General features: G+C 37.1%; 1 protein-coding gene across 1 annotated transcript; it reads left to right on the top strand.

Annotated features, from left to right (window-relative positions):
* The first annotated feature begins 1,043 nt into the window (after positions 1-1,043).
* On the top strand, positions 1,044-7,295 carry LOC107548640 (ubiquitin carboxyl-terminal hydrolase 13-like). Its single transcript, XM_016229410.1, has 3 exons — positions 1,044-1,179; positions 6,950-7,116; positions 7,233-7,295. Exons 1-3 carry the CDS (start codon positions 1,062-1,064, stop codon positions 7,293-7,295), a joined length of 348 nt encoding a protein of 115 aa, XP_016084896.1. The 5' UTR covers positions 1,044-1,061.
* The last annotated feature ends 4,577 nt before the right edge of the window (positions 7,296-11,872 follow it).

The raw sequence follows: 11,872 nt of genomic DNA, 5'->3' as shown, positions 1-11,872 counted from the left end.
ATACATTACTTATGGTCTAAAACTTGCAGCTGATACTGTATTAAATGTATGAGATTGTATTTGTTCTAATGGCTCTGGTCACATAGTCTAGTAATCAATGGAAAACACTCAAGTGTCTGCCATTTTAGCTCCACTGGCTAAAAGGTTGTAGCCATTTTGCTGGCGGTGAAGTGCGAGGGAAAGTCTAATTGAGCAGAAGACACTGTCACCTAATTACAGGCTGCCTCGAAAGGAACACTTTTACTGTAGACATTTTAGACATTTAACTCAGATGAACTTACTGTCATTTTCATATTAGCCATCCAGTTGAATTCTTTCAAAAACTCGAGCACAGTTTCACAACAATATTTACTCAGCTGGTTTTGCTTTAGGCCTTATGGGAAATTAAACGGTGATGCAAAACTGTATCAAAATCGTTTTTAATACAGAAGTCCTTAAATTCAAACATTGGATATTAATATTACTCTATGATGTGCATTGGTGCAACAATATGCAAAATTGGGCTGAATAGAGTGCATGTGTGTTCACCCTCTTTTTCAGAGGTGCTGGTTCCAGTTCCAGAAGTATTTTTTCCATTTGTTTTTCCCATAGGGATTTCAAAAAAGTCCTGTAAAAGCATTAAAAAGCATTAACTAAACCAACCAACCAACTAAAAGGTGAATCACAACATTACAAACTTTTGTTTAAAGTAAAAAAGTATTTGAAAATCGGACAAAAAGACAAAAGTACAAAAGTGCTTCACTTATCTGTGTACTGTGTACTGTGTACCTGTTTTAATGAGGGAAAGAACTACAATCCCATTAACCATTGTGAATGATATAATCTAATTCAAAATGATGGAAAAATATAAAACTGTCAATTTAAAGTTATTTATCGTATATATAGAATCAATATATTTTGATCTCTCTCTCTTAAAAGTCTCTCAAAATGGTCCATTAGTTTCTCTTGTTGATTTTAAATATGGTCTGTGTATTTATTGTTAGTTATGGGCTGCTGATGTGGATTTAAAGCCACTATTCTCTACCTGTTCCTCAGCTCCAGAAATAGATGAATCATCCGTGATGCAACTGGCAGAGATGGGGTTCCCTCTGGAAGCCTGTCGGAAGGCAGTGTACTACACTGGGAATATGGGGGCAGAGATGGCCTTTAACTGGATAATAGCACACATGGAAGAGCCAGGTAGATCCTCATATCTCAACTGAACTGACACATTTTGAACAAAGGCATATCCTTTGTGTCCTTTGCTTATTCCATATAATTATTCCATATTCCAATTATTCCATATTACTTAAAATAATAATAGAAGTATTGGTTATTATATCTAATATTTAACAATGTATATATTATGTAACACTATAAAATGTTCCATAAACAAATAGCAAATTATATACATTACTTATGGTCTAAAACTTGCAGCTGATACTGTATTAAATGTATGAGATTGTATTTGTTCTAATGGCTCTGGTCACATAGTCTAGTAATCAATGGAAAACACTCAAGTGTCTGCCATTTTAGCTCCACTGGCTAAAAGGTTGTAGCCATTTTGCTGGCGGTGAAGTGCGAGGGAAAGTCTAATTGAGCAGAAGACACTGTCACCTAATTACAGGCTGCCTCGAAAGGAACACTTTTACTGTAGACATTTTAGACATTTAACTCAGATGAACTTACTGTCATTTTCATATTAGCCATCCAGTTGAATTCTTTCAAAAACTCGAGCACAGTTTCACAACAATATTTACTCAGCTGGTTTTGCTTTAGGCCTTATGGGAAATTAAACGGTGATGCAAAATTGTATCAAAATCGTTTTTAATACAGAAGTCCTTAAATTCAAACATTGGATATTAATATTACTCTATGATGTGCGTTGGTGCAACAATATGCAAAATTGGCATAAATGGGCTGAATAGAGTGCATGTGTGTTCACCCTCTTTTTCAGAGGTGCTGGTTCCAGTTCCAGAAGTATTTTTTCCATTTGTTTTTCCCATAGGGATTTCAAAAAAGTCCTGTAAAAGCATTAAAAAGCATTAACTAAACCAACCAACCAACTAAAAGGTGAATCACAACATTACAAACTTTTGTTTAAAGTAAAAAAGTATTTGAAAATCGGACAAAAAGACAAAAGTACAAAAGTGCTTCACTTATCTGTGTACTGTGTACCTGTTTTAATGAGGGAAAGAACTACAATCCCATTAACCATTGTGAATGATATAATCTAATTCAAAATGATGGAAAAATATAAAACTGTCAATTTAAAGTTATTTATCGTATATATAGAATCAATATATTTTGATCTCTCTCTCTCTCTCTCTCTATATATATAAATATATATACATACATATTCAACTACATCGGGTGTGGAGCTGCGCCTTTCTGATTAGAGCAATTTTCTTTACAGCATCATGGGTAATGCAGTTTTTCACCAGGGATGTAAAACAATGTAGTTTTTAGCTGCTGTTAAACAAGACTATTTAAAACATAATTTGGAATAATGCAAACTGATGGCTTCAACAAAAGCATATACTATCGATTAAAAACCTCTGTGTTTGCAATAGGTCGGTCTTTAATGGTTTTTGTTATTACTAAAATCAGTTTCCCTATGAAGACAATGAATGGCATTTCTACTTCCAGAACCCGGCTGTTGCACTCTAGGAAAATTTTGTAAAAGCATAACCAACAGTTTGATGGAACAAATACAGGGCCAAATATTAAATTTGCTTGTCTTTATAGTTTGACTGTTTAATTTCAAAATGTCTTTTAAGTCTTAATGTTTCAGGCCCTGGGAAATCAGTAATTTGCAAAACATTGTTTTTGGAAAAAACATGTATTATCCTTAACGTATTTACCCTCACCTGTAATCTGGGTCATATCCATGTCCATGAGAAGCATCTGCCTAATTAGTGTAGTTTCTACCAAGATGAGTTCACTGAGTTTTTTTTCTTTTCAGAACAGACCTATGACCTGTGATAATAGCGTTTGGTTAAAGCAAACATATATTTTTAACTGTTGTCTATGCTGCATTCAAGATAAATAAACCATGGAGATCTGGTGTGCTTCGTAAGGCTCATTATCTGGGTTCCAGCCACAGGGGAATATTTGATGTTTGGAGCATGTCACTTAGCTAGGGTATAAGATAAATACGTGTGACGTAAAGAGTTGCGTATTTTCAATGATGGGGAAAGATTCATGCCACAGTGATTAATCCAAATGCATCTAAGGTGCTTTATATTATTGAACTCAAAATGTTCTAGTTGAGTAGATTCAAGTTTACACAAGGTTGTATTTCAAGTCTCTTGCTAGTCAACCTGGTTTATCATTGCGCTTGTGGCTAGTAAACACAGTCCTCACAACTGAGTGTCACCTGTGAGCAGGAAATTATGTTCTCCTCACTTTCCTGCCCCAGTTAAGCAGCCACCTGAGATCACAAACAGACTCAGACATACACACAAGCAGAGTCTCAAGCGGTCCGAACCCCATTAGCTTTGCACCTCCTAGACTCGTGTGGCTTACGTCTGCTCCACAGCTACAGCTGGGGCTGTTCCTATATAGATGCTACTGACAGTGGTTATTAATATAGTGTGCAATATACAGAGATTTTTTTTTAGTCTTACCTTAATTCTTCAGTGCTGTGGAGGTGATATATGGCTAATCTAAGGAAAGAAGAAATCTTAACTTTTTATATTAAAAAGTACAAATATTTTGTCCTGCTTTGCCTTTTATGTTTGTGTGTGTGTGATATTTTCATATATAATTTCAGTTTTTCTTTAATTAATAAACAGACAATTCATACCTAATATTATATATTTGGTTTGCCTTGACTGATTTATGCAAGTATATTTACATATGTATATTTATCTGATTAATAATACAGTAAACCTAAATATTATTACAATTTAAAAATAACTGTTTTCTGTTTAAATTTTTTTAACTCTACTTTATTACTTTGTATGACAAAGCTAAATCATTCCAAAATGTTGATTTCATGCTCAATAAATATTTCCTATCATTATCAAAGTTGAAAACAGTTGTTCTGCTTAATTATTTTTTTTTTTTGGAAACTGATACTTTTTTATATGATTATTTTAGGGTTATTTGATGAATGGAAAGTTCAAAAGAACAGCATTTATTAATAGATTGATGTTTTTTTTTAACAATGTAAAAGTTGTTACTGTCACTTTTGATCTATTTAATGCATGGTTGCTGAATAAAATATATATATAAAAAAAAGCTCATTAAATTGCAAATTAATAAAGGAATTAGTCAAAATGGGATTATAAAATAAATAATCAAGTTCTAAAAAAGAAGCTTGAGAGATACCTTTCTCTTTTATTAGATATTTACATGGTACAATAGCTTTTAATTTAAAATGTATTCATAATTAATATTAATACATATTTAATTTAATTCATATTTAATAGTCACATTTCTGCTTAATTTGTATACTTATTTTATATATAGTAGTAATTTTCAAGGTAAGGAACTTAAGGTTGTTATTAAATATCAAGTCTGTTGTCAGGAGTACCTGAATGTTTGTTCATGTAGGACGTGGTGTCATACAGTGTGTGTGTGTGTGTGTGTGAGAGAGCACATAATTTGATCTTGAACATTAAAGGATTAGTTGCAGACTACAGGGAATGGATTACATGGCTCGTGTTCATTTGAATTTCCGGTTTATCTGTGTAATCTCAATAGAGCAGCGAGTGTGATATTTTCACCCTTTCTTGGTATTCTCTTTGGTGAATAAATCCACACACTAGGCTGAATCTGGTGCAGTGTTGGGGGTAACGCATTACAAGTAACGCAAGTTACGTAATCAAAAATAGAACTTTTTTATATTAAAAGCGAACAAGCAAACCCAGCCCAGATTTAAAAAGTAACGCAAAAGTAACGTAATGCATTGCTTTCAATAAAAAGTAACTAAGTAACGTAATTAGTTACTTTTTTAGGAAGTAACGCAATATTGTAATGCATTACTTTTAAAAGTAACTTTCCCCAACACTGATCTGGTGTTCTTTGTGAGATATTTTGGATGTATAGTACAGCATAATGTACTTCCATCTACTATCGGTGTTGTCTGTGTTGTGATATTTTAAATGTAATAACACTATATATGTGTGATAAAATACTTATCTCTTATGTCTCTTGTAAAACCAACTGTAGATTTTGCCGAGCCTCTGGCAATTCCCACTTACTTGGAACCAGACCTGCCTGGCCCCAGCTTCCCTACTAGCAGTGTGCTGGACAACCAACCTCCAGAAGAGAGCATCTCCATCCTCACCTCCATGGGCTTCCCCAGACATCACACAATCCAGGCTCTCAAAGCCACAGTGAGTGTCCTGCTTCATCTGCTTCATGTACAGTAGCCTGAAAAAGAATTTGGACAACTAAAAATGAAGATAAACTAACATTTCTTCTTTTTTTATTGCTGAAGAGTGTTGAGCTTTCTTCTTCTGTGTTCTACTGTACAGATTTACATTTCCTTCAGCCTGAGGCTTTTGGTGTGAAAGGGCTTTTATATTTGCCAAAAATAGAACTTTTTTATATTAAAAGCGAACAAGCAAACCCAGCCCAGATTTAAAAAGTAACGCAAAAGTAACGTAATGCATTGCTTTCAATAAAAAGTAACTAAGTAACGTAATTAGTTTTTTTCAATATTGTAATGCATTACTTTTAAAAGTAACTTTCCCCAACACTGATCTGGTGTTCTTTGTGAGATATTTTGGATGTATAGTACAGCATAATGTACTTCCATCTACTATCGGTGTTGTCTGTGTTGTGATATTTTAAATGTAATAACACTATATATGTGTGATAAAATACTTATCTCTTATGTCTCTTGTAAAACCAACTGTAGATTTTGCCGAGCCTCTGGCAATTCCCACTTACTTGGAACCAGACCTGCCTGGCCCCAGCTTCCCTACTAGCAGTGTGCTGGACAACCAACCTCCAGAAGAGAGCATCTCCATCCTCACCTCCATGGGCTTCCCCAGACATCACACAATCCAGGCTCTCAAAGCCACAGTGAGTGTCCTGTTTCATCTGCTTCATGTACAGTAGCCTGAAAAAGAATTTGGACAACTAAAAATTTATGAATGTCATTGCGTTATGATACACTGCACCTGTGGTTACTCTTCTAGGACACCTGCGTGAACTTCACTGCGTGGAACCGACTCCACACATCGACTAAAAAATTACCTTGAGACTAGTTCCACTAAAAGTTCAAGTGTCATTTGTTTGCAGATGACACTTTTTGAAAAAAATCTAAAACAATGAAATTCATACATTTCATACAGTGTCCAATCGTGTCTAGATATTTTTTAGGGCCACTGTATGTAGTATGTTCATGTTTTGAACTGTTACTTCTTGCTGCAAATTGTTTGATATGATTCTTTGGCAGGAATATAATTAGCATAGTGTCACGTTACACCGATGCAAAAACATGTTCCAGCATGTCTGGGTCAGTTTTGTCACTTGTTGCTCATCAACCAAGCATGTGAGAATTGAGGAGCCATCTCTTCTGTTGAACTGCTTGGCTAACCTTCACATTCCTTTAATGGATACTTGAAAGTTTGTCTACACTGTTTATAATTGAAGGAAATGCTGTTTGTGTTGGATTAAAGTTATTTGGAGATTACGCTGTTATTCAGTCAAAGTTTACTTGCTAACTAAATCTTTGATGAAAGTACTTTTCAGGGTTTTTTTGTTGTATTTGTGTGTGTGCGTTTATTTAAAGGAAATGTATCGTTTCAATATTGTAATGCATTACTTTTAAAAGTAACTTTCCCCAACACTGATCTGGTGTTCTTTGTGAGATATTTTGGATGTATAGTACAGCATAATGTACTTCCATCTACTATCGGTGTTGTCTGTGTTGTGATATTTTAAATGTAATAACACTATATATGTGTGATAAAATACTTATCTCTTATGTCTCTTGTAAAACCAACTGTAGATTTTGCCGAGCCTCTGGCAATTCCCACTTACATGGAACCAGACCTGCCCGGCCCCAGCTTCCCTACTAGCAGTGTGCTGGACAACCAACCTCCAGAAGAGAGCATCTCCATCCTCACCTCCATGGGCTTCCCCAGACATCACACAATCCAGGCTCTCAAAGCCACAGTGAGTGTCCTGTTTCATCTGCTTCATGTACAGTAGCCTGAAAAAGAATTTGGACAACTAAAAATTTATGAATGTCATTGCGTTATGATACACTGCACCTGTGGTTACTCTTCTAGGACACCTGCGTGAACTTCACTGCGTGGAACCGACTCCACACATCGACTAAAAAATTACCTTGAGACTAGTTCCACTAAAAGTTCAAGTGTCATTTGTTTGCAGATGACACTTTTTGAAAAAAATCTAAAACAATGAAATTCATACATTTCATACAGTGTCCAATCGTGTCTAGATATTTTTTTAGGGCCACTGTATGTAGTATGTTCATGTTTTGAACTGTTACTTCTTGCTGCAAATTGTTTGATATGATTCTTTGGCAGGAATATAATTAGCATAGTGTCACGTTACACCGATGCAAAAACATGTTCCAGCATGTCTGGGTCAGTTTTGTCACTTGTTGCTCATCAACCAAGCATGTGAGAATTGAGGAGCCATCTCTTCTGTTGAACTGCTTGGCTAACCTTCACATTCCTTTAATGGATACTTGAAAGTTTGTCTACATTGTTTATAATTGAAGGAAATGCTGTTTGTGTTGGATTAAAGTTATTTGGAGATTACGCTGTTATTCAGTCAAAGTTTACTTGCTAACTAAATCTTTGATGAAAGTACTTTTCAGGGTTTTTTTGTTGTATTTGTGTGTGTGCATTTATTTAAAGGAAATGTATCGTTTTATTCAGCAAGGACATTTTAAATTGATGAAAAGTTAAAGACATTTATATTGATACGAAAGATTTCAAATTCAAATAAATGATACTCTTTTTAACTTTCTATTCATCAAAGAATCCTGAAAAACAAAAGTGTCCACAAAAAAAAAAAATAATTCTGAAGGATCGTCTGATATTGAAGACTGGAATAAATTGCATTTTAAAATATATTAAAAGTTATTTTTAAATATTACTGTCAAATTCAAATGGCTGCAATATAACAAAGAGTGAAAAATTTAAGGGGGTCTGAATACTTTCCGTACCCACTGTACATTCATAATTTGTAACCATTTCTAAATGTTTAAAAGACAAAAGTATTTAAAATTTGATTTATTAAAAAAAAAAAAAAAGAATAAATTTGACTTGTTTTTGAAAATGTAATTATTAGGGGGGGAAAAATTTTAATTCATAACTATAAATGTAAATGTGTATATATAGGCCTAACTCAAACTCGGATGTCTTTTACTTCCCTAGGTGGCTGATTTACAATGACCACAAAATATGTTTGTCAGAGAGGCCCCCTAAAGACTTGGGCTACATGTACTTTTACCGGCGCCTGTCAAGCTGCTAGATCCGGACCTTCACATCCTTACGCACAGCCGTTAGGCCAGAGAGGTGTGTGGGGCACCACTGACACTGGGGAAACTAGGGAAGCATTTACATCTGTGAGATGGAGAGAGAACCTCTCAGTCCCTGCCAAGACCCACACAGACGCTCATACCACAGGAACGGTCCAGCAGGGAAATTAATATGTGTCATCCGTTTGAGTTTTGTTTATATGTTCGTCTCCTGTCTGCTTTAAAGGTACAGTGGGGTGCGTGCAATTTTAGGTATGCAGATTATTTTCCTAATATATTCTCAAAGTATTTGTTATATTTCTCTTTGAATACTTTAAGCTCCTGTGCCAGTATTTTCAAGACATACTTCTTTTGAAAATATAAAGTGTGCCTGCATTTACAAATGTTTTTACTGCCATCTCAGCAGAATGTACTCACTGCAATTCCTTTGGGTTTTACAGTAGTTCAACAACAACAAAAAATCGGTCAGAGTGGATTTCGAATAGAGATCGTGCTTAGTGGATTTTGTTGAAGCTGCAATCGATCCAAAACATAATGTGATTATTTGACAAAACTTGTTTTTTGAATCATGCCCATGCAGGAAAAAGTTTTAGCAGGCATGTTTATTGAAATATTGGACTATGGTTCTTGTTTGGTAGGTCTTAGTTTGCTCTTGTGTGTGTGTGTGTATATATATATATATATATATATTCTAGCATTCAGAGTGATCCAAAAATGTGGCACCATCGACTTATTTAAAGGAATAGTTCACCCCAAAAAATTTAAATCTGAAAATTGGCTCAACCTCAGGCCATCCAAGATGTAGATGAATTTGTTTCTTCATCAGAACCGATTTGGAGAAGTTTAGCATTACATCACTTGCTCACTTGCAGTGAATGGGTGCCGTCAGAATGAGAGTCCAAACACCAAATAACAGCATCACAATAAATTCACAAGTAATCCACACGACTCCAGTCCATCAGTTAACATCCTGTGAAATGAAAAGCTGCATGTTTGTAAGAAACACACACTTCACAAGATGTTAATTGATGGACTGGAGACGTGTGTAATGCTTTTATCAGCTGTTTGGACTCTCATTCTGACGGCACCCATTCACTGCGAGCAAGTGATGTAATGCAAAATTTCTCCAACTCTGTTCCAATGAAAAATCAAACTCAACTACATCTGGCCTGAGGATGTCAATTTAAATTTTTGGATGAACTCTTCCTTTAATGGAGGTTTATTCTGCCTAGAAGCACAAGTTTGTTCAGTTTCCATACCTTTAGGCAGAAGTGAACTTGTACTTTTATGGTTCTTTTCTTTTCATATTCAAGAACACTGAGCCTAATTTATCGGCATGGCTTTAAAGGGTCATATGATGCGATTTCAATTTTTCCTTTTTCTTTGGAGTGTTACAAGCTCTTGGTGCATAAAGAAGATCTGTAAAGTTGCAAAGACTAAAGTCTCAAATCCAATGAGATATTCTTTATAAATGTTAAAAATTAACCACACCTACCTAAAACGGCTAGTTCTAACACGCCCCCACATATCTACCTCACTATGTGGGAAGATTTGCATAACGCCGCCCAAATGTTCACGCAAAGAATGGCGGCGTAACTTTTATTCTCGTTGTAGTATTGTTGCCGTCGCCATGTCGTGAAGACGCTGTGTGCTTCGTTGTGAAAGCAAAACTACTTTGTTTGGTCTTCCAAAAGAGGACGATATCCGCTTGGTCATGCCTGGAGCTGATCTGTGCTGGTCGCTGAGGGAATACATCAACTTAGTGCTGTGGATTACCGGATCAACTTTCACCGTGGACGAAGAGGAGTCCAGCCCGGGGTCGTCACATGTGGTTACCGCTCCTTCGTCGAATCCGCCGGGCGCGCCATTCTCGACTCCGCTGCCTCAGCTCACGCTAAACTGCGGCTTCCACTCACACTAGGCCTCCGTGTTTTTCGTTGTGAAAGCGAAACTACTTTGTTTGGTCTTCCAAAAGAGGACACGACTACAAATCAGTGGTTAAGTTGTATTTACAACACTGTTCCAGAACAGTTTGACCCAAATATTCAGATGTGTGCAGCACAATTTATGGAGGACTGTTTACTGATCCTGGGAGAGTAGACTACAATGCCGGCAGTTCTGACTCTCAGTCTGTAAGAATGTTTTCATTCAAAGAATTTGCCACTGATGATTCAAACACGAGTTTTGGGCAGTGTAGAGTATCGCTTGTTGTTTGTCGTTTCTCCGATCACAAATGCAGACATGGTTTTATGTTTACGCGGCGCGATGCAATGCAACGCGTAAAAAGACAGTATAAGTCATTATAATCAGTAATTATATCCCCACTGAATGCAACAAATGCCTCGTTTGTAATGGGTTTTAATGTTTTGGTCTCGTCGCTCCGGCCGGACACGGCATCAACAGTATGGTTGTAATGAGGGAGGAGTGACGACAAAGTGGGGATCCAATTGCAAGGCTTTAATTAGAGCGTAGTCAAACAGGCGTGGTCAACAACAGCAAACAATGATGGCAGTGGCAAGGCAAAAGAGTAATCCAGATAATCAGGCAATGGTCAGGGAAGGCAGCAAAACAATCATAAATAAGAAAACAGTCCAGGGATCAAAACACGAAGGCAAGGAAACAGAGAAACTAGAAACACGGAAACTTGGAAACCACGGAAGAGCTATACAACATTAAATCACCAGCGATGACAGCGAGTGTGTGTGCTATTCTTATAGTCTTACTAATGTGAGACAGCTGTGTACTGATGATGAGATCTGATGAGAGACAGGTGATGCACTTGATGAGTCAGGGCAAAGGATTATGGGAAATGGAGTCCTGAGTGAATGGCAAGGTACAGAGGGGCAGAGGGCCAAGGCGGAGCAGTGAGTCAAGGCAGAACCAGTGGAACAGAGCCAGGGCAGAGCAGAGTGCCAAGGCATTGCAGGGAGCCAGGGCAGAGCTGAAGACCACCAGAGCAGAGCTAAGGACCACCATGGCTGAGCAGGCGGAGCAGAAGACCACCAGGGCGGAGTTGATGGTGCAGGATACCACCAAGCGGATCAGGCAGAACTGGAACATAGAGCACAGAGAGGTTAACAATGGCCTCAGCGGCCGTAACAAGACTGGCAGACAGTTCAGAAATGGCATCTTTAGCCATAACAGGGTGAGCAGAGAGTTCAGGGGCAGCCTTTTTGACCGTGGCTGGAATGTCAGAGAATTCAGAAACGACCTCCTTGGTCGGAACAGGACAGACTAAGAGTTCAGAAACGGCCTTCTTAGCCGTAAGAGGATAGGCAGAGAATTCACAGATGGCCTCCAGAACCGTGACAGGACAGACAGAAAGTTCACAGATGGCCTCCATAGCGTGATAGGACAGGCAGAGAGTTTACAGATGGCCTCCATAGCCGTGACAGGACAGGCAGAGAGTTCACAGAC

This window comes from Sinocyclocheilus grahami, unplaced genomic scaffold (assembly GCF_001515645.1).
Source record: "Sinocyclocheilus grahami isolate Dianchi unplaced genomic scaffold, SAMN03320097.WGS_v1.1 scaffold352.1, whole genome shotgun sequence".
NCBI classification, from domain to species: domain Eukaryota; kingdom Metazoa; phylum Chordata; class Actinopteri; order Cypriniformes; family Cyprinidae; genus Sinocyclocheilus; species Sinocyclocheilus grahami.
This window is presented reverse-complemented; position numbering and strand designations above follow the sequence as displayed.